Genomic DNA, 22,417 nt, shown 5'->3' on the forward strand with positions numbered 1-22,417 from the left:
TGGGCAGTGGAGGGAAGAGAAATCTGAGCTCCAGTCCCCCCAGGTCCCAGGGCAGCAACTGGCAGGAAGAGGCAGAAATAGATTTGACAGAGATGGAAAGAAGCAGAGACACCCAGACATGGGAAAAGGCAGGAGCATATAGCAGGATAGGGGGAGACAGAAACAGAAAAAGGAGCTACCCCTTGGGACAAACACAGACAACAAAAGAGACAAAATAGAAGAGGCTAGAGGAGGAGATGGGTAAATTCACACCTAAGGGGTACAATGCACGTTACCTAGGTGATAGGCACACTTATAATTTTGACTCAAACTGTACAAAAGCAATTTATGTAACCAAAATGTCTGTACCTCCATAATAGTCTGAAAAAAAGAAAGAAAGAAATAAAACAGAAGAGGCTGAGGGAAAGATGGCGACATGGTTACACATGGGGTTCAAGTGGCAAAGACACTCAGACTCAGGGTTCAAAGAAGGGAAGAGAGACAGCTGGAGAGGGCACAGGTGCACACTCATGTGAAGACAGAAAACTCCAGAGGGACAGAAAGCCAGAGATGACCGAGATGAACAGAAACCCTGTAAAGACACAAGTCACCGCAGATACCGAGAGAAAAAATGATGAAGGCAGACTCTAGTAACCATATACCTAAATCTAAATTTTATCCAATGGACAAGGTGAAAGTATGGTATATGATTCTAATCAATCCCAAGTAATCTGTGACAAAACAGAAACACAATTCCTCCTTTATAAAGAGAGGTTACTGCAGGAGACTGAGTGCCTCAGAGAGAAATTGATTTGGTGAGATATCCATCTGTTTTGCCATCTCACTTAAAATACAGGCACTGAGGGCGGCGCCTGTGGCTCAGTGAGTGGGGCGCCAGCCCCATGTACCAAGGGTGGCGGGTTCAAGCCCTGACCTGGCCAAACTGCAACAAAAAAATATAGCTGGGCATTGTGGTGGGCACCTGTAGTCCCAGCTACTAAGGAGGCTGAGGCAAGAGAATCGCCTAAGCCCAGGAGTTGGAGGTTGCTGTGAGCTGTGTGATGCCACGGCACTCTCTCTACCCAGGGCGATAAAGTGAGACTCTGTCTCTACAAAAAAAAAAAAAAAAAAAAATACAGGCACTGAGCTTGTGCTGCTGCTCTTGTGGCTGCTCTGTGCACACCCTAAGGATCTCCAGTAAGGGTGGGGTAGGCAAGTGGGGCTCCATGAGTACCCTGAGTGGGGGGACAAGGGAGCAAGTTTTCTCTGAATTTGAGATCTAAGAGATATACCAGAGCCATTACTGCATCTTATTTATTTAAATGTATTTATAGGCCATCCCCATTTAAAAAAGAAAAGGTGAGGCAACTCCAGTTTTTGTGTGTGTGTCTTCTCCCTTAAGTGACAGAAATAATATGAGTTGGCTTAGTTGTATAATAAAAACACTGCAGCATTATTTTCTGTGTGTAAGTCTGTCTCCCTAGCTCAATGGGGAGCCCTGAAGGGCAGGGACATAGCAGGTTTCATATCAGGGACCCCGGATTTGAACATGGAGATTTATAGAATAAGAGAATGAATACAATAGATTTAGGAACACCAAATGTAGTGCGGGAATGTATATGTAGTACGTACAGCGAGGAGACAGAGACAGACTGAAGACAGAGAAAAAGACACAGAGGTAGAGATATCAAGAGACAGAGAAGAAAAAAAGGGGAGGAGAAAGTAAGAGAACTATAGAGGACAGAGAACAAAATGAGACAGAGGCAGAGAGAGATAGAAACAGAGAAGAGACATACCAAGGAGGACATAGAGACAGAAAACCCAGACAATGTAGAGGAAGAATTAGAGGAGAGACAGAGGGCAGCACCTGTGGCTCAGTGAGTAGAGGACCGGCCCTATATCGAGGGTGGCGGGTTCGAACCAAACTGCAACAAAAATAGCTGGGTGTTGTGGCGGGTGCTTGTAGTCCCAGCTACTCAGGAGGCTGAGGCAAGCGAATCACCTAAGCCCAAGAGCTGGAGGTTGCTGGGAACTGTGATGCCACAACACTCTACCAAGGGCAACAAAGTGAGACACTATCTCTAAAAAAAAAAAAAAATAGAAGAGAGACACAAAAAGTAAAAGACAGACTAAGTTCAAGAGGGACACAGCCAAGGGAGGTGCAGGAAGGTGAGGGAAGTGTAGGAAGGCCTCGTGGCCCATAGGCCCAAGCCCTACCACCCACAGCCTCAGCCTCCCCTGCCTGTCCTGGTCCATCACCTGAGCGGCTCTTGCTGTTGGTAAGGATGTCCTGCAGCCGCTCTTGCAGCTTGTCTGCCCGTTTCCGCTCCAGGTGCAGCTGCCGCTTGAGATCTTTGAGCTGTGGGGGGACAGGAGGAAGATGAGGGCTGGGGCCTAACAAGCCCATAGGTGGGAGGGCCATTCTTGGGTAACCCCATCTTACAGCAGCACTGCCCTTCTTCTCCAGGATCCGCTGCCCATCCACTGTGTCCTTCACCTCCTGTGGAAGAGAGAAAGCATGGCTGGCAGGTGCCATTTCCTTGCTCCCTGTCACAGCCCAGTGGTGTGTCTGGGGCCATGGAGGGATGGCTTACCTGTTTCAGGATGCTGATGGTCTTCAGGTGGCAGTCCAGCTCTTCCTGGGCCTGCTGGAGCTGATCCTGCACACCCTGTAGCTCCTCCTCCTTGCCCTGCAAAGCAGAGAATAGTTCAGGCCTCAGCTTGGGAAGCCTCTGTCCTCCCCCAAGGGCCTGTCACTGCTGGGAGAGAGGTACACCATCATGTGAGAAGCACCTTCAGCTCGGCAGCATGCTGCTCGCGACACTGCTTGAGGGCTTCCTCTTGTTCCTGCTGCTGCTGCTGCAGGGATTCCTACAAGACAAGTCCCAGGTCTGGTCATAGCACCCTCAGAAGACATCATACCAAGCTAGAGGTGTGAGGGACTGCAACAGGGGCCTATGGGTCGGCAGAAATGACCCTCCTGCGGGGCACTCTATGTGCCCTTAGGCAGTTTGCAGAATTGTCCTATCTAGGGCTGCATGATTCAGATGGTTGGCCTAGATTTTCATTTATGTTTTATTTAGCAAAACATAACACAGCACTTACTTCATGCCAGGAATGTTCGAAGGATTTCACATCTATTAACTCATTTTCTATAATTTCCCATAATACCTAGGCAGTAGGCATTATTGTCGTTACCTTTCTACTGATGATGAAAATGGGCCACAGAAAAGTGAGGTAATTCGCCTAAGGTCACATAGCTAGGAACTGGCCCAGCTAGGATTCAAACCCAGGCAAATAACTGGCTCTGATCTGTGTTCTTCACTGTTCCGTGGCACTGCCTCTCATGTATTGTCATAAATCTTCCAGAAAATGCAATACGACTGTTGTTGCAGTTGTCATTGTTGTTTTAGCTGGCCCGGGCCAGGTTTGAACCCGCCAGCCTCAGTGTATGTGGCCAGTGCCCTACCCACCGCCCCAATACAGGTTCTATAGTATCTGTATATTACAATACTTTCCTGATATGAAATAGTTTTAGAAGAGGTATCTATTCAAATTTCCAACAAAGGGCAGTGCCTGTGGCTCAGTGAGTAGGGTGCCAGTCCCATATACCAAGGGTGGTGTGTTCGAATCCAGCCCCAGCCAAACTGCAACAAAAAATAGCTGGGTGTTGTGGTGGGTGCCTGTAGTCTCAGCTACTCAGGAGGCTGAGCAAGAAAATCGCCTAAGCCCAGGTTTTGGAGGTTGCTGTGAGCTGTGACGCCACAGCACTCTACCGAGGGCAATAAAGTAAGACTCTGTCTCTAAAAAAAAAAAAAAAATTTTTTTTCAATAAAGGCAGGACGGCCCTGAACCCTAACCGTCTACCCTATCTATTGGCTGTCCCCAGATCTACTGCAGAGTGCTGCTGTTGAGCCAGGAGACTGTGAGGATACCCTCAAGTCCAGAACATCTCAGAAATTCCAGGGCTTGACCACTCCTGTTCCCCTGGTTTGGTACGTGGGCCCTAACCAGCCTCTGTGGCTCATTGGCACAACCAACTCACCTCAGCTTCTTTCAAGCGCCGTTCAAACCAGCCCTTAGCTCCATCCATGGAGTGTACTTGGGCTTGAAGTTCTTCCACTGTCTGCTGGAGAGTCTCCAGCTCCCGTGTTCGGGCCTGGTGGAAGGTAGACTGTCACAGACCAGGCAGATAGAGCAATGTGCATCTTACACACACCACCCACTGCCCATCAGCAATGCCATGGTGCTCAGGTTTTAGAGGAGGAAAGGCATCCTCTTCTACCCACCTACCTTCTCCTCCCGGATCTGCCCACGGAGCTCCTCCTCCTGCCGCTTCTTGTCTTCATGCAGCTCTCGGAGCTCACGCTCATAGCGAGCACGCACTCCCAGCACCTCCTTTTCATGCCGTAGTCGTATTGCTCCCAGCTCTTCCTTGTGCTGGGACTTCTCCTGCAATGTCTCCATCGCCAGCTCATCCAGCATGGCCTTCCGCTTCTCAGCACTCTGGGGGCCAGAAGGGTGGCAGTCAATCTCCTCCCCTGACACCACAAAAGGCCCACCACCAGCCTCTCCCCATGCCCAAGGAACTAGCCAAACCCTACCCTCCCCATACCCACCAAACTGGCTAAATCACTCTATCCTTATGGAACTGGTCACTTTCTTTCCCCTCCTGTTTTCATGGATTTGGCCAATAAACTGGTTAATTAGGGAACTAGTGAACTTTCCTTACCCTCCTGTCCCCATGTATTGAGCCACATCATATTTCCTCATCCCCGTGGACAGAGCTAATCCCTAACCCCTGACACATGTACACCACCCTTATGTTGCCCTACCTTCCGAGCCTCCTGTAGCTCCTGGATCAATTGCTCCTTTTCTTGCCCTAGTTCTTGAAGTTGTTCCAGTAGCCGACTATTGGCCCGTAATGACTCCTAATGTAGGAATGAAGGGAATTAACTTCTCTTTTTGAGACAGGATCTCACTCTGTCATTCAGGGAGAGCACAGTGGTGTCCTAATAGCTCACTACAACCTTAAACTACAGGGTTCAAGTGATCCTCCTGCCTCAGCCTTCCAAATAGCCGGGACTACAGGCATATGCCACCATGCCCAGCTAGTTTTTATATTTGCAGAGACAGGGTCTTGCTCTTGTTCAGGGTGGTCTCAAACTCCTGGCTTCAAGTGATTATCCCACGTCAGCCTCCCAGAGTATTAGGATTACTACCCTGTTTCCCCGAAAATAAGACATCCTCTGAAAATCAGACCTACTTACAGGAAAGATAAGACGTCCCCTGAAAATAAGACCTAGCGCATCTTTGGGAGCACACCTTAAAATAAGACACTGTCTTATTTTCGGGGAAACAGGGTAGCATGAACTATCATGCTCAGCCAGATGAATTTTATAAAGAGCCCCCAGTAGATGCCAGTCACCCAGGACCATCTGGTAGACCATCTCCCTTCACTCTGGTCAAGTGGGTGTTATGATCTCAATTTATGGATGAAAAATAAAGCAGAGACTGCTAGTTGCTCCCCAGTGGTCATTCTCCCCTACTTCCCTAGCAATAGAATTTGTAGTTAGTTAGGCACATGGTTGTCTAGCAGGCATTTCCTTCCCCTCCTCCCTCACAGTTAAGTGTGGCCAAGTGATTAATTAGGTTATGCTCTTAAAGGAAAGGGGAATACTATTCCCTGCCTTCTTTTCTCCTTCCTTACAGATGGAATGCAAACATGACGGTAGGGGAGCTTTAGCAACCATTCTGGATGCTAAGATAGAGGTCTTGGGTTGAAGGTGGCAGATCAGCAATGGAGAAGGAACCTGGGCCATTGCTGACTGGACAGCCATCATTCCATCTCTGAACAATTTACCTGGACTTTTACATGAGAGAGAACTAAACTAGTATCTTTTTTAGTCTACTATTAATCTGGTTTCTATTATGTAATCAGAATGGATATCCTAACTAACTAAAGAGGCTTGGTCTCAAAGAAGTGAAATGACTTGTGCCAGGACACATATGTACTAATAAATTAGGCAGCCAGACTGGAACCTAGGTCCTTCTGATTCCAGCCTTCCCACTGTACCTTATTTGGGCCTCCACTAAATCAGTATTAGAGACCTACGAGAAGACAGAACTGTGACCTGGAGCTGAGAGTTGAGGTCATCTTTCTGTCCCATGAGGTCCTCGTATTCAGCCTGCCGTTGCTGCAACTCAGCTGTCAGCCCAGTAGTCTGTTCCCGGAGCATATTCAGTTCTTGGGTCTTTGCTGTTTGTATCTAGAGAAAGTAGTGGTGATGGGAAGTGAAGTGAAAGGTCCCAGGGGCCAGGCACAGGGTGTTGGCCTCCCAGTTCCAGGGACACAGGGAGAGAGGTGGGAAAGGAGCCAGGAAGAAAAAGAAAATTTCAGACATAAAATCAATGAGGGAAACGGGTAAATGTGGTATATTCATACAATGGAATACTACCTACTGATAAAAGGACAGACCCCCCCCACGCTACATATGGTTAAACCTTACAAATAATAGTGCTGCCAGGAATGGCTCGGCGCCTGTAGCTCAGTGGCTAGGACACCAGCCAGGTACACCAGAGCTGGCGGGTTCAAATTTAGCCCGGGCACGCCAAACAACAATGACAACTACAACAAAAAAATAGCTGGGAGTTGTGGCGGGCGCCTGTAGTCCCAGCTACTTGGGCAGCCAAGGCAAGAGAATCACTTAAGCCCAAGAGTTTGAGATTGCTGTGAGCTGTGACACCACAGCACTCTACTGAGGGTGACAGCTTGAGTCTCTGTCTCAAAATAATAATAATAATAATGATGATGATGCTGCCAGGAAGAAGCTAGAGACTAAAGAGTATCCGGTTCCATTTACATGAAGTTAAAGAACAAGCAAAATGAATCTATGTTGCTAGAGATCTCGGGAGTACTGAAGGGGTAAAGGGGATCTTCTAAAGTATAAAAATGCTCTATATCTTAAAAGCCAGGCATGATAGCATACTACTCAGGAAGCGGAGGCAAGAAGACCACCTGAACCCAGAAATTTGAGGTCGCAGTAAGCAGTGATGATGCCACTGCACTCTAGCCTGGGCAACAGAGTGATACCCTATCCCAAAAAATTATTATTATTATTTTTGTTTTGAGACAGAGCCTCAAGCTGTCACCCTGGGTAGGGTGCCATGGCATCACAGCTCACAGCAACCTCCAACTCCCGGGCTTAAGCGAATCTCTTGCCTCGGCCTCCCAAGTAGCTGGGATTATAGGCGCCTGCCACAACGTCTGGCTATTTTTTTTTTTATTTGTTTGTTGCTGTTTTTAGCCAGGTCTGGGTTTGAACCTGCCACCTCCGGCATATGGGGCCAGCACCCTACTCCTTGAGCCACAGGCACCGCCCCATCTGGCTATTTTTTGGTTGCTATTGTCATTGTTGTTTGGCAGGCCCTGGCTGGATTCGAACCCACCAGCTCTGGTGTATGTGGCTGTACCTTAGCCACTTGAGCTACAAGTGCCAAGCTCCTATCTCAAAAATTAAAAAAAAAGCTCTATGGGCGGTGCCTGTGGCTCAGTGAGCAGGGCACCATCCCCATATGCCGAGGGTGGCGGGTTCAAACCCAGCCCCGGCCAAACTGCAACAAAAAAATAGCCAGGCGTTGTGGTGGGCGCCTGTAGTCCCAGCTACTCGGGAGGCTGAGGCAGGAGAATCGCCTAAGCCCAGGAGTTGGAGGTTGCGTGAGCTGTGTGACACCACGGCACTCTACCGAGGGCAATAAAGTAAAACTCTATCTCTACAGAAAAAAAAAAGCTCTATATCTTGATCTGGGTTGTGGCTACATGGATAGAGAGGGAGGGATGGAGGAAGGAGGGAAGTGAGATGATTCACTGAGCATACACTTAAGATTAGTATACTTCCTGCACTTTACTGGAGACAAACTAGAATGCAAAAGAAGTAATAATGGATGGCCAGGGAGATGAGGCTGGAAGCCAACAGAAAGAAGCAACAGAAACAGAGGCAGGAGAACAACATAGGTTCCAGGCCACTCTGCCCTAACATAGACCAGAAGCAGGAGATGGGGAACTGGGAGGAATCACCAGGGTCCCCAAGCGTCCTGTACCTGCTCCAGAGCAGCCAGGCTAGTCCTCAAGGCAGTGTTCTCAGCCACAAGTCTTTCCACTTGTTCCTGCGCATCTGCACTTTGGATGGACATCTGACCCCACCCCACAACAGGTAGAGTGGGTTCAGAGCAGGGGGAGAAGACCTACCCACAGCCAAGAAAAGAAAGGAGAAACACACACAGAGGACTGGGGGAAGCAGGATCCCTGGGGCCTGCCTGTGTAGTACCTACTTAGGCTGCCCCACCCTGAACCCCAGCTCTCTGAGCCCACCCAGCACAGCTTACCTGATCTTGCAGGGCCCGCAAAGCTGCTGCATGCTCCAGGCGCTCCCCCTGCCACTGATCTCTCAGCTCTGCCAAGCTCTGTGGGGACCAGGAGGCCAGGGGACCCATTCCAGATCTCAGCCTCCCCTGGGGTGTATGACCATACACACTCTCCTCTTTGACCACCCAACAGCATGTCCCTGGCAACTGTGGATCTCAGACTACTCAGTCATCAGGGATCTCAGGTTCACCTAGAGGTCACTAACCCCAGGGGCCTCAGACACACTCAATCCCTCTATCACAGCCTCCAAGCATCTTAGACACACCTAGACTACAGGTTCTACCTCCAGGAGGGTTCAAACTTCTCCAGCCCCTATCCATAAGAGGTTTCATTACTCACCCAGATTTCATCTAGGGAGCCCTGGGACTCTCAGACACACTCAGCCCTCACAGATCTCAGATGCAGCCAGCACCCAGGCTACAGCTTCACTCAGACTCCTGACCCACCACGAGGGTTTCAAACACACTCAACTCCCATCCCCCTAGCTCCTGGGAGTCTCAGACCCACCCAAACTCAGTCTCAGACCTTAAGAGTTTTCAAACTCATACAACCTAATTTCTAGCCCCTGGTGAAGTCTCAGAGTGATCTTCCACCTGTCCACTCTGCTCTCCAGTCTCTAGGGATCTTCAGATCTAGCTAATCACCAGCTCCTGGGGATTTCAGCTTTACCAAGGCCCTTGTCCTAGCCCTCATGTCCCCAGCTTTTAGGGGTCTTCGACCCACTAGCTACCATATTCTCCAATCCAAGGGACCCCGTGACTTACTCCTTCCTAGGGAAAACACACAAGTTTTAAAATCATCCAGCCCCTACCCCTTAGGAGCCTCAGACTCACCTAGAATTCTGTTCCATCCCCCATAGATCTCAGGGACAGACCAGCTTTTTGTTCACAGGTTCCAGGGGTCTCAGCCCACCACCACAGCTTCCTAGGTGTCTCAGGCCTGAACCAGCCACCAGACCCTGAGGGTCTCAAGTGCCTGCAGCCTCCAGCCCAAACTGTCTCACCTTTAAAGTCTTTTTTTTTTTTTTTTTGAGACAGAGTCTCACTATGTCACCCTCAGTAGAATGCCATGGCATCACAGCTCACAGCAACTTCAAACTCTTGGGCTTAACGATTCTCTTGTCTCAGCCTCCCAAGTAGCTGGGACTATAGACACCCATCACAATACCTGGCTATTTTTTGTTGCAGTTGTTCCTAGCTGTTGGTTAGCTGGCCTGGGCCAGGTTCAAGCCCGCCACCTTCGGTGCATGTGGCTGGTACCGTAACCACTGTGCTACGGGCACGGAGCCTCACCTTTAAAGTCTGTGTCTACTCAGTCCCCGTGTCCTTACCCTCTGGGAGTCTCAAATTTACTGACATCCCAGGCCCTAAAAGTCTCAAAGTCACTCAAGCTCCAAGGAGTTCAGACTTACCCCCATTCATCTAGACTCCAGTCTCCAACAACCACCAAGAGTTTCAAGTTCTTTCAACACTTGTGGCACACAACCCCCTAAGACCTTAGTTCCCTGGGATCTTCGATTCATGCAGACTCCTATCCCAAACACCTAGGGTTCTCAGGGTTCTCTAGATCCCAAGTTCCTAGCAACTTGAGGGCCTAGACCCATCTATTCCCTGTATTTCCAACACAGGCAATCTCAGACTCTCTAACCAGCCTCCACTGATCTCAGACCTTCCCATACTCCCGGCCCTGGTCCCTAACTCAGGGATCTCAGAACCCAGTCCTCTTCACCTGATTGGCAGCCTCGAGTTCCTGCTGCAGCTTCTGGGTTCGAGCCAACTGGGCCTTGAGATCAGCTTCTTTCCGCTGTTGTAACTCCTCAATCTTGTTCCTGGGAATGTTAGGGAGTAGGTGCATTGGGCATGGCCTGAAGCCCTGTCTTTGGCTCTGTTCCCATAATCTTCAGTTAATTCTGCTGGGCATTATCCCAATGCCCCCTACCACGGCAGTTACCTGCTGTCATTAAATAGTGTCTCCTTTTCTGTCTGCAGACGGCAAAAACTGGGTACAGAAAGACAGATGTAGATAGTTTCACAAGTCAATTCCCCCTCCACCCCCGTAGTCTCCCAAAACACCCAGAAAAAAAGAAATTTACCTTTCTTGTTTCTTTTTCAGTTTCTCAGAGAGCTGGGTGTGAAAGGGACACAAACAAATGATAACAATGAGAATAATATTAATAAAGACAACAATAAACTTAATATTTACAGTCCTTTTTGGAAGCCAGGATTTACTTATGACATCTCATAGGAATTCTCAGAACAGCCCTGAGAAGTGAGTAGTACCAGTTTTACAAATTGGGAAACTGAGTTTCAGAAGGGTTAAGTAATTGGTTGTCCAGCAGGTCAGCAGAAACCATATAATCTCCACCAGTTCTCCAAGGCGCCAAAGCCCAGCACTTATGCCCCCAAAATAGTGGCCAATAAGCTATGTCATAGAGTGGCTATGCTGGAAGGCCTAGAAAGCAGAATCATGATAAGCTGCCTCACCACTGGGTCTCCAGGTCCTAAGGTAAGAGCCAGGGGTCTATAAATGCTTGGGTGAATGAATAGGCAAAGCTAGGAGGAGGTAGACGAGATGGGGCCTTCCATACTCTGGGACCACATTAGCCCATTTCATACTGAAAACAACTCTGAGACATAAGTATGAGTCTTTCCATTTCACAGATGACGAAACTGAGACTTTGAGAGAGTACAAGGCATCTTCTGTCCTGTCAAGCAAAGCCTGGCAGATAAGGAGTAGAGTAGAACAAAGCTCAGGGAAACCCCCACCTTAGCGAGTTCCTCCTGCAATCTGGACGTTTCGGCCTGCTTTGAGCTCTGCAGAAAAGGATAAGGGATAGGGTTGTCAGCAGGGATAAGGGAAGGCCTCTACCTTCCCCTGCCCTTCTGCTTCCCTCACCCCATCAAGGCCCACAAGATGGTGATGTCACAGACATCTCCATGGAACCATAGGCAGAGCTAGAGTGACAAATGCCTGCCTCTTGGCATCCCAGCCCCAACAGACCCAGATTCACCTCCAAGCCTTGTAGCTGCTCCCAGAGCAATCTCTTTTCCTCTTTCTCCATTTCCCATTTCAGTTCCACTTCTGCCAATGGCATGGGGGCCAGGACAGTGGGGGCCAGGCCCCCTGGGGGGTCCCCTTGGCCCTCACTGACACCTGTGGATTGCCTGGCCTCTTTCCCATAGCGTTCCTGCAAGGCTGGTGGGTAAAACAGGGATTTGTGACAGATAAGATGGTCTCAGAAGTCCCTTGCCATGTTTTGTTTTGAATGAAGGGAGAACTCACCTTCAACCCCTCAGGAGGCAGAGACCCTGTCCCAAATGACCACATGCCTACAAGATGAAGGCTTTGCCCCCTTCACATCTCTCACAAATCCTTTTTTTTTTTTTTTTTGTAGAGACAGAGTCCCACTTTATGGCCCTCGGTTGAGTGCTATGGCCTCACACAGCTCACAGCAACCTCCAACTCCTGGGCTCAAGCGATTCCCTTGCCTCAGCCTCCCGAGTAGCTGGGACTACAGGCGCCCGCCACAACACCCAGCTATTTTTTGGTTGCAGTTTGGCCAGGGCCGGGTCCGAACCTGCCATCCTCGGTATATGGGGCCGGTGCCCTACCGACTGAGCCACAGGCACCGCCTCTCTCACAAATCTTTTAAGCCCAACCAAATACTTAAATCCAGGGCGGTGCCTGTGGCTCAAGGAGTAGGGCACCGGTCCCATATGCCGGAGGTGGCGGGTTCAAACCCAGCCCCGGCCAAAAATCACAAAAAAAAAAAAAAAAAACAAAAAACAAATACTTAGATCCAGTCTACCATCAAATTACCCCAAGATGGTTTCTCAAGCCCCATTTTCAATCCTCTAAGCCCCACCTATTGCCCTCCAAAGCCATGCCCACCATGCTCCACTCTCTACTTATAGCTGAATCCCTCCTAGAACCTCCTTAATGCCTACCCATCTCCTACCAAGTCTCCCTCCTGATCGATGAACCAGCACCTACCACACTAGTCACAGCTGTTTTCCAAAGGTACACAAAGCACATCTTCCCACACTTAACTTTCTTTCAGCTTTCGAACCAGACCCCACTTGCAATCTAGGCTCAGAAACTTCCCAATGTTCCTTCATTCACTTTCTCTACTTAGCAAATACTGCCTTTTGACATTAAAACTGCTATTCTGTAACGTTTGGTAGGTACCAGGCACTGAACCAAACACAGAGTGATACTACCTCTTATCTTTACTACAATCTTCTGGGTGACAGACATCACTACGTGCACTATGTCGACAATGAAGCTTGAGCTCAAGAGAAGTGAAATGGCTTGATCAAAGGCAAACACTGGTTTGTGCCAGGGCCAAGCCTCATTCTGAAGCACTCCTCCTTCCAGAGAGGATAAAAGCCTTCCTTGTCCTATTTGAGCCCTGAGGTCCCCACATCCCCAGGAGGGCCTGCATCCACCTGCCACATTCTTCTGCAAGGCAGTGTTTTCTGCCTGTAGTCTCAGCAGCTCCCCATCCACGAGAGATGCAGCTTGGGTACTCCCTGCTCCAGCAGCCCCCTCCTTCAGTTGTTGGTTCTCTCGTTCCAGCTGTTCCATCTGGCTGCAGAGCTGAGCAGGGAAAGAGAAAGGGAGCAGAGAAGCAGAGAATCAGAACAAGGTTTGCTGAAACATACCTAGCATTTGGCCATACACTTTACAATTCAATTAATTTCCATAATGACCCTTTGATATAGGTGCTTTCACACTTTACAAAAAAGGACACTGAAGCACAGCAATGTTGAACTTCAAATTCACACATCTGTTAAGTGGCAGAGTTAGAGAATGAGGATACCAAGAATAATGTTCCCCTTCCTACTCCCACCCTCATGGATACAATCCAAAACCTCTGGCTCCTCTGGACCTTGTCAGTACCAGACAGCCTCACTGCCACTCCTCTTTTATAGAGGGATCTATGTCCTGGATCCTAGGCCCAGAGATAGCTCTCTCTCAACCTAGGTACTGTGGACAGCTTTCAGGCCATTTCCAGGGCCAGCACCGCTGATACCTCCCATGTTGCCAGTCCTTGGCCTTAAAGAGGTAATTCACTACGAATAAAACCTAGCTAGCCCATGCGCAACTCCTAGCTAAAGTACCATTTGCACAGAAGTCCTAAGAAAATCTCGTCACCATTTTCAAATGAGTATATCAAAGCCCACAGAGAATTTTTATTTTATTGCCTGTGATATGTTCTATCCAGAACACTATTCCTTTCATCCAGTTCTTCACATGACCGACCTCCTTACATCCTTCAGTGGTCTGCTTCAGTACTCTCTATTATAGTACTTTGCTCATTTCTTTCTTTCTTTTTTTGTTTTTGTTTTTGGCTGGGGCTGGATTTGAACTCACCACCTCCGGTATATAGGACGGGCACCCCACTTCTTGAGCCACGGGTGCTGCCCTGCTCATTTCCATCTTATCTAGCACTAATCATAATTAAATTTTATTTTGTCACGTAGGGTTACAAGCACAGATTCTAAAACCAGACTGCTTGGATCTGAATTTCTAGCTTGCCATTTACTGGTTGTATGACCATGGGACAAATTACATAGTCTCCCTGTTAAACAGGGATACTATATATCCTTATCTGTTAAATAGGGATACTACTAATATGGAGCTGGAACATATTCTTCTTAGTAAACTATCTCAAGAATGGAAGAAAAAGTATCCAATATACTCAGCCCTACTATGAAACTAATTTATGGCTTTCACATGAAAGCTATAACCCAGTTATAACCGAATATCTCATATTCTTATTTCAAGAATTAAATTAGTGAATAATGTGGAGAACTTCATTTTTCTGTGTGTGGGGGACAGAGTTTCACTCTGTCGCTTTGGGTACAGTGTCGTGGCATCATAGCTCACAGCAACCTCAAACACTTGGGATCAAGTGATTCTCCTGCCTTAGCCTCCCAAGAAGTTGGGACTAAGGTGTCACTATACCCAGCAAGTTTTTCTATTTTCTTAGTAGAAACAGGGTCTTGCTCTTGCTCAGGCTGGTCTCAAACTCCTGAGCTGAGGCAATCCACCTGCCTTGGCCTCCCAGAGTGTGGCACATTTCAAACAGGACCTGGCACACAGTAACCACCACATAAATGTAAGCTATTACTACTAGTATTATTTGTTTACTATGTTATCATCTTTCAGCCCCATCCCACTCCCAGAATGTAAGCTGCCTGAGTGGAAACCATTCTGTGCTCACAGCTATATTTCCAGTACAGCACATGGTAGGTGCTCAATAACTATATGTTGAAGGAGCAACTGAGCTGAATTGTCTCAGCAAATAAGGGGTGGAGGCAGGGGCATAGAACCCAGGCATCTCTCTGAGTATTTCCAGGGAGGGGAAGGAGGAAGGAAGGGGACTATGAGGGGAATCTTTACACTTGGCTCAGGGCAGGTACAGGGAAGCACCAGCTCCCCTGTCTCACCTGTAAGAATCATGATCCCATGGAAGTTGGAGGCAGGAACTGTGAGGGGTGAGGCTGTAAGCTAGCAGTTTTATGACCAGGGGATGGGGTGGGGTGGGGTGGGGTGGGGAGGGCTCTGAACAGCAGGTGGGAGGAGGGAATGGAAGATATTGCTTAAAGGAGTGACATGGTAAAACCTGCAGGTCAGAACAGCCTCTGTAGAGTGAATTAGTAGAAGAAACTAGAAGCAAAAAGACCAGGGAGGAGGTGTGGAAGCAGAGCAGGTGAGGAGTGGTAAGAGCCTGAGGCAAGGCCAGGGCATAGGATAGATTTTTTTTTTTTTTTTTGAGTTAGAGTCTCACTGTCACCCTGGGTAGAGTGCCGTGCTGTCACAGCTCATAGCTACCTCAAACTCTTAGGCTCAAGGGATTCTCTTGCCTCAGCCTCCCAAGTAGCTGGGACTACAGGCCCCCACCACAACACCCAACTATTTTTTGTTGCAGTTGTCATTGCTGGTCAGCTGGCCCGGGCCGGGTTTGAACCCACCAACTTTGGTGTATGTGGCTGTTGCCGAAATCACTGTGCTGTGGGTGCCGAGCTGATATAAAACTTTTAAAAAGTCAACAAGGCTCGGTGCCTGTAGCTCAGCGGCTAGAGCATCAGCCACATACACAGAGGCTGATGGGTTCAAACCTGGCCCTGGCCCTGGCCTGCCAAAGAACAATAACAACTACAAAAAAAAGAACAACAAGGCTCAGCGCCTGTGGCTCAAGCAGCTAAGGCACCAGCCACATACACCTGATCTGGCGGGTTCGAATCCAGCCCGGGCTCGCCAAACAACAATGACGGCTGCAACCAAAAAATAGCCGGGCATTGTGGCAGGCGCCCGTAGTCCCAGCTACTTGGGAGGCAGAGGCAGGAGAATCACTTGAGCCCAGGAGCTGGAGGTTGCTGTCAGGCCAAGGCATTCTACCCAGGACAACAGTTTGAGGCTCTGTCTCAAAAAAAACAACAACAACAACAACAAAATAGCCGGGCGTTGTGGCAGGCGCCTGTAGTCCCAGCAACTGGGGAGGCTGAGGCAAGAGAGTTGCTTAAGCCCAAGAGTTTGCTGTGAGCTATGATGTCACGGCAATCTACCGAGGGTGTCATGGGAGACTCTGTCTCAAAAAAAAAAAAAAAAAGTCAAGAAATACGCTCAGCACCCATAGCTCAGTGGTTAGGGCACTGGCTACATACAATGAAGAAGACAGGTCTGAACCCAGCGCCGGCCTGCTAAACAACAATTAAACAACAATGACAAGTGCAACAAAAAAATAGCCAGGCGTTGTGGTGGGCACCTGTAGTCCCAGCTACTTGGGAGGCTGAGACAAGAGAATTGCTTAAGCCCAAGAGTTTCAGGTTTATGTAAGCTGTGATGCCATGGCACTCTACCAAGGGTGACATAGTGAGACTGTCTTAATAATAATAAAAGTCAAGAAATATTTTAGAGCAAAAATGAGTTAACTGAAGGATATATTAGTAGCTAACACTTCCATGGCTGTTACTATATGCAAGGCTTTGTTCTGAGTGACTTATATACATTTACCCATTTAGTCCTCACAAATGTCCCTGTGAAGCATGTAATATTATTATTATCATTTCCTTTTTAAACATTTAAGAACCAAGAACCAGGTAGGTTAAGTGACTTGCTCAAGGTTACAGTTAGTAAAAGGTATAGCCAAGATTTTTTTTTTTTTAGAAACAGTTTGACTTTGTTGCCCTTGGTAGAGTGCCGTGGCATCACAGCTCACAGCAACCTCCAGCTCTTGGGCTAGGCGATTCTCCTGCCTCAGCCTCCTAAGTAGCTGAGACTACAGGCACACGCCACAACGCCCAGCTATTTTTTTGTTGCAGTTTGGCTGGGGTCAGGTTCGAACTCACCACAGCTGGTATTTGGGGCCAACACCCTACTCACTGAGCCACAGGCACTGCCCTAAAGCCAAGATTTTAATCTAGGCCTTCTGGCTCCAGAGTGCCTGCTCATAACTACTACCTGCTAGGCAGCACCTGTGGCTCAGTGAGTAGGGTGCTGGCCTCATATACTGAGGGTAACCAGTTCGAACCCGGCCCCAGCCAAACTGCAACAAAAAATAGCCGGGTGTTGTGGCAGGCACCTGTAGTCCCAGCTACTCGGGAGGTTGAGGCAGGAGAATTGCCTAAGCCCAGGAGTTGGAGGTTGCTGTGAGCTGTGACTTCACAGCACTCTACCAAGGGTGATAAAACTCTGTCTCTTAAAAAAAAAAAAATGACACTACCACCTGCTAAACTGCCTCTCCTGATATTCTACTTGATTAAAGATTATTTTTTTTTGCTTTGTTTTGTTTTGTTTTATGGTCTTAAGTACTATATTCCCAGGTGGAGCCTTAGAAACACCATATTTCCTACCATGGGACTTGTTTCCTTAAAACAATCTAAAAACAGAAAATCATGTGTTCTTAAATTTTTCTTTCACAAACAAAACAGCAAGGCAGAACTTAGAAAATTATTAACATCAGATAGAGAAGATAGATAAGGAAACAAAAGACAATGTCTTCAACTGCCCAGTATTTAGAAACAGCCAAGACATTAAAATCAGTAAAGAGATAGAATCAGCTGATTCAGAATGGATTATCTGGAAGAAGTAGAACCCCAGGCTCATGTTGAAAGAAGGGAGCAAAGAGAAAAGGGAAGCAGCTAGATCACCTTTTTACCTCACATTAAGCAGAAGAATTTTACTTAAAGCCCCTACCCCAACGCCTTGAGGCTCCATAGAATCTGGAGACTTGAAGCACAAAGAAAAGAGGTGACTTGGCCAGAAACCAATGGACCTCAGAGCTTAAAGCCTTATATTCCCAGCACACTGAGTGGCCCCATCTGTCAAATTTCTACCCCCCAACAGCAATCCAGGACCTGTTTCAGCACCACGGACAGTGCTCCAGGGCTAGCCCCTGTCCAGCCACACACGGCAGCTGTCAAGTTTCAGCCTAGGCAGCCTCAACCCCTGATTTCCCCCTCAGCTATCCCAGGCACCAGCACCTTGCTGAACTCGGCCATTAGCGTGCTGTTCTGCAAACGGAAGTCCTCCTCCTGGCTGTGCAGCTTTGCCTGCAGCATCTCATTTTCACTCAGCAGTACCTCGACTTCCTGCAGTGGCAGACATGAGCTAGGACTCCAACAAGGGCAGAAAGGATGGGGAGGTAGGACAAAGAAACAGAGAGAGGGAGAAAATGACATGAAGGGGAGGATGTAAGGTACAGAGAGTGAAGTGATACAGCAGAGACAAGTCACAAGGAGAGACAGAGAGGGGAAGAGAGAAACATGGGGAGGGAGAAAGAAGAGAAGACAGGGAGGGAGTGGAGGGAAAGAGGGGAAGATAATGACAGAGGAGAGAGGAGGTAGAGAGAGATGAGAAAAGGGGGAAAGACAGGGAAGGAGAAAGGGATTGAAAGGGAGAGAGAGAAAAGGAAAGATCATGAAGACAGAGAGAAAGGAACAGGAGGCGGCTTGGCGTCTGTAGCTCAAGCGGCTAAGGAGCCAGCCACATACACCAGAGCTGGCAGGTTCAAATCCACCCTGGGCCAAAAAATAGCTGGGCGTTGTGGCAGGCACCTGTAGTACCAGCTACTTGGGAGGCTGAGGCAAGAGAATTGCTTGGGCCCAGGAGTTTGAAGTTGCTGTGAGCTGTGACGCCACAGCACTCTACCCAGGGTGACAGCTTGAGACTCTGTCTCAAAAAAAAAAAAAAAAAGAACAGAAGGAAATCAGCAGAGACAAAACAGAAAAGAGGTAGTGGACAGAGTAGGTCAGGGAAACAAATGAGTTAGGAAGCAACAGAGAAATGGGGCAAAAGAGAAACAAGGAGTCGAGAGAAAAGGAGGAAGTAGAAAAGAGAGAAATGCTGACAGAAATAGAACAGGGTGGAGAAAAGACAAAGAAAAGATTGGACAGTAAAGACAGAAAGGAGAAGGAAAGATACACAGAGAGGCACAAAATTCAAGAAAAACACAGGAAAATGACAACAAAGAAACACATGGCAGCGAGGTAGTTGCAGAGACGAGGACACACACAGAGAAAGACAGACCAGTACAAGGAAATCCCAGCATACACGAATATCCCACCAAGGTAGTCTCCTGGTCACCCTGACCCCATGGGTCCTCTTACCTGAGCTTTCTTGCTCTTGCTCAGTGCCTAAAAGTGGAGTGGGAAGAGAATTAACGTGAATGGAGATGGGCTACCTTACTAAGGTATGAGACAATTATGGCAAGTATTAAGGGGAGGCAATGGTGATAGGCACTGCAGAATTGGAGTATCTTCAACCACAGAGCTTGTGTGACAATTTGGAGCCCACGAGAATGATGGAATGAGTGAGTGAGTGAATGAATGAGAATCTTGCCTTGGGCTACAGCACAGAGAAATCATCCTTTCCTCTAAGCTCTTGAGCCTGGCCAAGAGATCTTGGTATTTATGGTAATCCTTTATAGGCTGGATCTCCAGGCTCAGAAATTGTGGTTTCATTGGTATATCTGTTCAAACATGTTTGTGGATCCCTATCATGTAACTGTGAAAACTGTTGCACTCCTGCTAGGCAGCCAAGGGCATTGCCAGTTTGGAGAATCAGCACCTTACCAAAAAAAAGCCCAGCTTCCTGACTATCACATTTGCTGCATTCTCTATCCCTCCATCCAACAAATATTTATCAAGCTCATACTATGTATAGCATTGTGCTATGCATGTGATAGAGCAGTAAAGAACACAAAGGATGACCTTGAATGTCTTCAGGGGCCACAATAGGTTATAATGTATCTCATCTTTAGAGGATCTGAGAAGTGGTTTTGGTCTCATTTTGCCAACTGGACCACAACAGGGATGGGAGGCAGGAGCACAAGGCAGCTTAACTGATAAATTTCACTATTTAGTTAAAAGTTAGTGAATGAGGCTCAGTACCTAGCTCAGTGGTTAGGGCGCCAGCCACATACACCAGGGCTGGCAGATTCGAACCCGGCCCAGGCCTGCTAAACAATGACAACTACTTAAAAAAAAATAGTTGGGTGTTGTGGTGGACACTTATAGTCTCAGCTACTTGGGAGGCTGAGGCAAGAGAATTGCTTAAGCCCAAGAGTGTCAGGTTGCTGTCAGCTGTGACGCTACAGCACTCTACTGAGGGCGACATAACAAGACTCTGTCTCAAAAAAAAAAAAAAAAAACTGGATTGTCAGTTAGTGAATGAGAACAAGTAAGTAATTGAAATTAGAAATGAATTAAGGGTAAATTAAATTTAATCAATAAATTAAGCAGGGTTAGGTAAAATTAGCAAACTAGAGACTTCCATGAAAATTCTTTAAATGACTACATAAAAGTAGCAAGCACATCAGGTCTGGTTCACTGTGGGTGCTCACTGGATAGATGAATGAGTCAGATGGGTAGTAGAGGGAAGTGTGGGTGGGTGGAGGGAGGTACCTTCTGAGCCTTGCTGAACTCCTTATCCAGGTAGGCAACCTTCTGTCGAAGACTGGCAAGTTCTGGTGTGGAGAAATCAAGGACCACAGCTTCAGGCAGTAGCAAGGAGCTGAAATGTCTTCTTACCAGGCCTCTGAGGGAAAACCTTGGCTTCTATTCCCTAAAGCCACCTCCACCCCATCTAATGAGACCCTCTAACTCACCAACACCGTTCTTGCGTAGTTCATCTGAAAGCTGGTAGTTGTTTGTCCGGAGTTCCAGCAGCTGAGCCTTTAGGAGAAGCAGGTAAGGGAAAAGAATTGGTCAGAATGGCCCTCAATGAATCCCCAACAATAAAAAAAAAAAAAAAAAATTGGTCAGAATGGGTGGCGCCTGTGGTTCAGTGAGTAGGGCGCCAGCCTCATATACTGAGTGTGATGTGTTTGAATCTGGCGCTGGCCAAACTGCAACAAAAAGTAGCCGGGCGTTGTGCTGGGCACCTGAAGTCCCAGCTACTCGGGAGGCTGAGGCAAGAGAATCACCTAAGCCCAAGAGCTGGAGGTTGCTGTGATCTGTGATGCCACAGCACTCCACCAAGGGTGACAGAGTGCGACTCTGTCCCTAAAAAAAAAAAGAAAGAAAGAAAGAAAGAATTGGTCAGATGGTGATGCCTGTGGCTCAAAGGAGTAGGGTGCTGGCCCTATATGCCAGAGGTGGTGGGTTCAAACCCAGCCCCAGCCAAGAACTGCAAAAAAAAAAGTTTGGGTGGCACCTATGGCTCAATGAGTAGGGTGCCGGCCCCAAATGCCAAGGATGGTGGGTTCAAACCCGATCCCAGGGAAACTGCAACAAAAAAATAGCCGGGCATTGTGGCGGGCGCCTGTAGTCCCAGCTGCTCGGGAGGCAGAGGCAAGAGAATCACCTAAGCCCAATACCTTGAGGTTGCTGTGAGCTGTGATGCCACAGCACTCTACCGAGGGTGACAAAGTAAGACTCTGTCTCTAAAAAAAGAAAAAAAAGAATTGGTCGGGGTAGCACCTGTGGCTCAAAAGAGTAGGGTGCTGGCCCCATATGCCGGAGGTGGTGGGTTCAAACCCAGCCCCAGCCAGAAACTGCAAAAAACAAAAATAAATAAATCTCTTTAAAAAAAATTTAAAAAAGAAGAATTGGTCAAGAAAGCCTCTCTACCCCCACCATAAGGGACTCAAGCCCCTAAGCCCCCAGACCCCACACCATCCATGTACCTCTTTAGCCATTTTAAGACCTGTACATGCTACATTTGAAGTGGAGTCTCCAGGCCCTCAGTCCCTGTCCCACTGTCTCCAGCTCCACTTGTAACCCAAGACAGTCTCACCCTCCATCTCCCCATCCCCAATGTATTCAGCACTAAGGCCATCACAGAGTGTTGCCCCAATTGGGCTCTTGTTCATATGCCCACAGGATAAACTTCCTCCCCTGCAGCCACGCGTGATGACTCACGCCTGTAATCCTAGCACTTGGGAGGCTGAGGCAGGTGGATTGCCTGAGCTCATGAGTTTGAGACCAACCTGAGCCAGAGTGAGACCCCATCTCTTAAAAAAAAAAAAAAAAAAATGGCCGGGCATTGTGGCAGGCGCCTGTAGTCCCAGCTACTTGGGAGGCTGTGGCAAGAGGATTGATCACTTGAGCTCAAGAGTTTGAGGTTGCTATGAGCTAAGACACAAGGGCACTCTACCCAGGGTGACCAAGTAAAACTGTCTCAAAAGAAAAAAAAGTTCCTCCACTGCATCTTGGCTGACCTCTTCACACATTAAACACTGTCAGGAGAGTGGCCCATCTTCTTGGTCAGACATGGAAGCCAGAAGCCTCTGAAGGAAAAGAACAGGGATCTTCTTCCTCCCTCTTTTCCAAGTTAAGAAGGTCTGGTATTCTCCTGCCTAACCTCCACTGAGTCAGGGGCTTCCCAAGGTCCCCCTACCTCCAAGGCTCTCAAACATGTCCAGGCCCCCTTCAAGAGTTAAGGGAAGTGAAGCATGAGTCATTCCAAACAGCAAAATCCTCCCTTCCAGCCCTGTAGGGCCCATTTTCTGGCTCTTCCCAGACCCACTCACTGTCTCTTACCCAATCAGGACCTTTCCCTTCC

At 48.1% G+C, this 22,417-nt stretch overlaps 1 protein-coding gene across 9 annotated transcripts in view; it reads right to left on the minus strand.

Annotated features, from left to right (window-relative positions):
• The window catches only part of GRIPAP1 (GRIP1 associated protein 1), a 28,335-nt gene that overhangs the window by 4,597 nt on the left and 1,321 nt on the right, over nt 1–22,417 (minus strand). For 4 of the 9 annotated variants that reach the window (XM_053580804.1, XM_053580801.1, XM_053580806.1 and 1 more), the window contains exons 2-21: nt 20,520–20,586; nt 20,317–20,378; nt 19,021–19,047; nt 17,896–18,003; nt 12,853–13,003; nt 11,415–11,599; nt 11,170–11,217; nt 10,497–10,528; nt 10,355–10,402; nt 10,133–10,232; nt 8,365–8,442; nt 8,080–8,172; nt 6,114–6,248; nt 4,815–4,910; nt 4,273–4,485; nt 4,025–4,138; nt 2,773–2,850; nt 2,574–2,669; nt 2,423–2,479; nt 2,239–2,338 (exon numbers count right to left, since the gene is read on the minus strand). In XM_053580804.1, the coding sequence (XP_053436779.1) occupies nt 2,239–2,338; nt 2,423–2,479; nt 2,574–2,669; nt 2,773–2,850; nt 4,025–4,138; nt 4,273–4,485; nt 4,815–4,910; nt 6,114–6,248; nt 8,080–8,172; nt 8,365–8,442; nt 10,133–10,232; nt 10,355–10,402; nt 10,497–10,528; nt 11,170–11,217; nt 11,415–11,599; nt 12,853–13,003; nt 17,896–18,003; nt 19,021–19,047; nt 20,317–20,378; nt 20,520–20,586 (1,888 nt within the window). Of the gene's footprint in view, nt 1–2,238; nt 2,339–2,422; nt 2,480–2,573; nt 2,670–2,772; nt 2,851–4,024; nt 4,139–4,272; nt 4,486–4,814; nt 4,911–6,113; nt 6,249–8,079; nt 8,173–8,364; nt 8,443–10,132; nt 10,233–10,354; nt 10,403–10,496; nt 10,529–11,169; nt 11,218–11,414; nt 11,600–12,852; nt 13,004–17,895; nt 18,994–19,020; nt 19,048–20,316; nt 20,379–20,519; nt 20,587–22,073; nt 22,101–22,417 lie in introns of those variants that run through there. The other 5 variants (XM_053580803.1, XM_053580808.1, XM_053580802.1 and 2 more) reach the window with 5 other exon arrangements.

The sequence above is a fragment of the Nycticebus coucang genome, chromosome X, assembly GCF_027406575.1.
Source record: "Nycticebus coucang isolate mNycCou1 chromosome X, mNycCou1.pri, whole genome shotgun sequence".
NCBI lineage: Eukaryota > Metazoa > Chordata > Mammalia > Primates > Lorisidae > Nycticebus > Nycticebus coucang.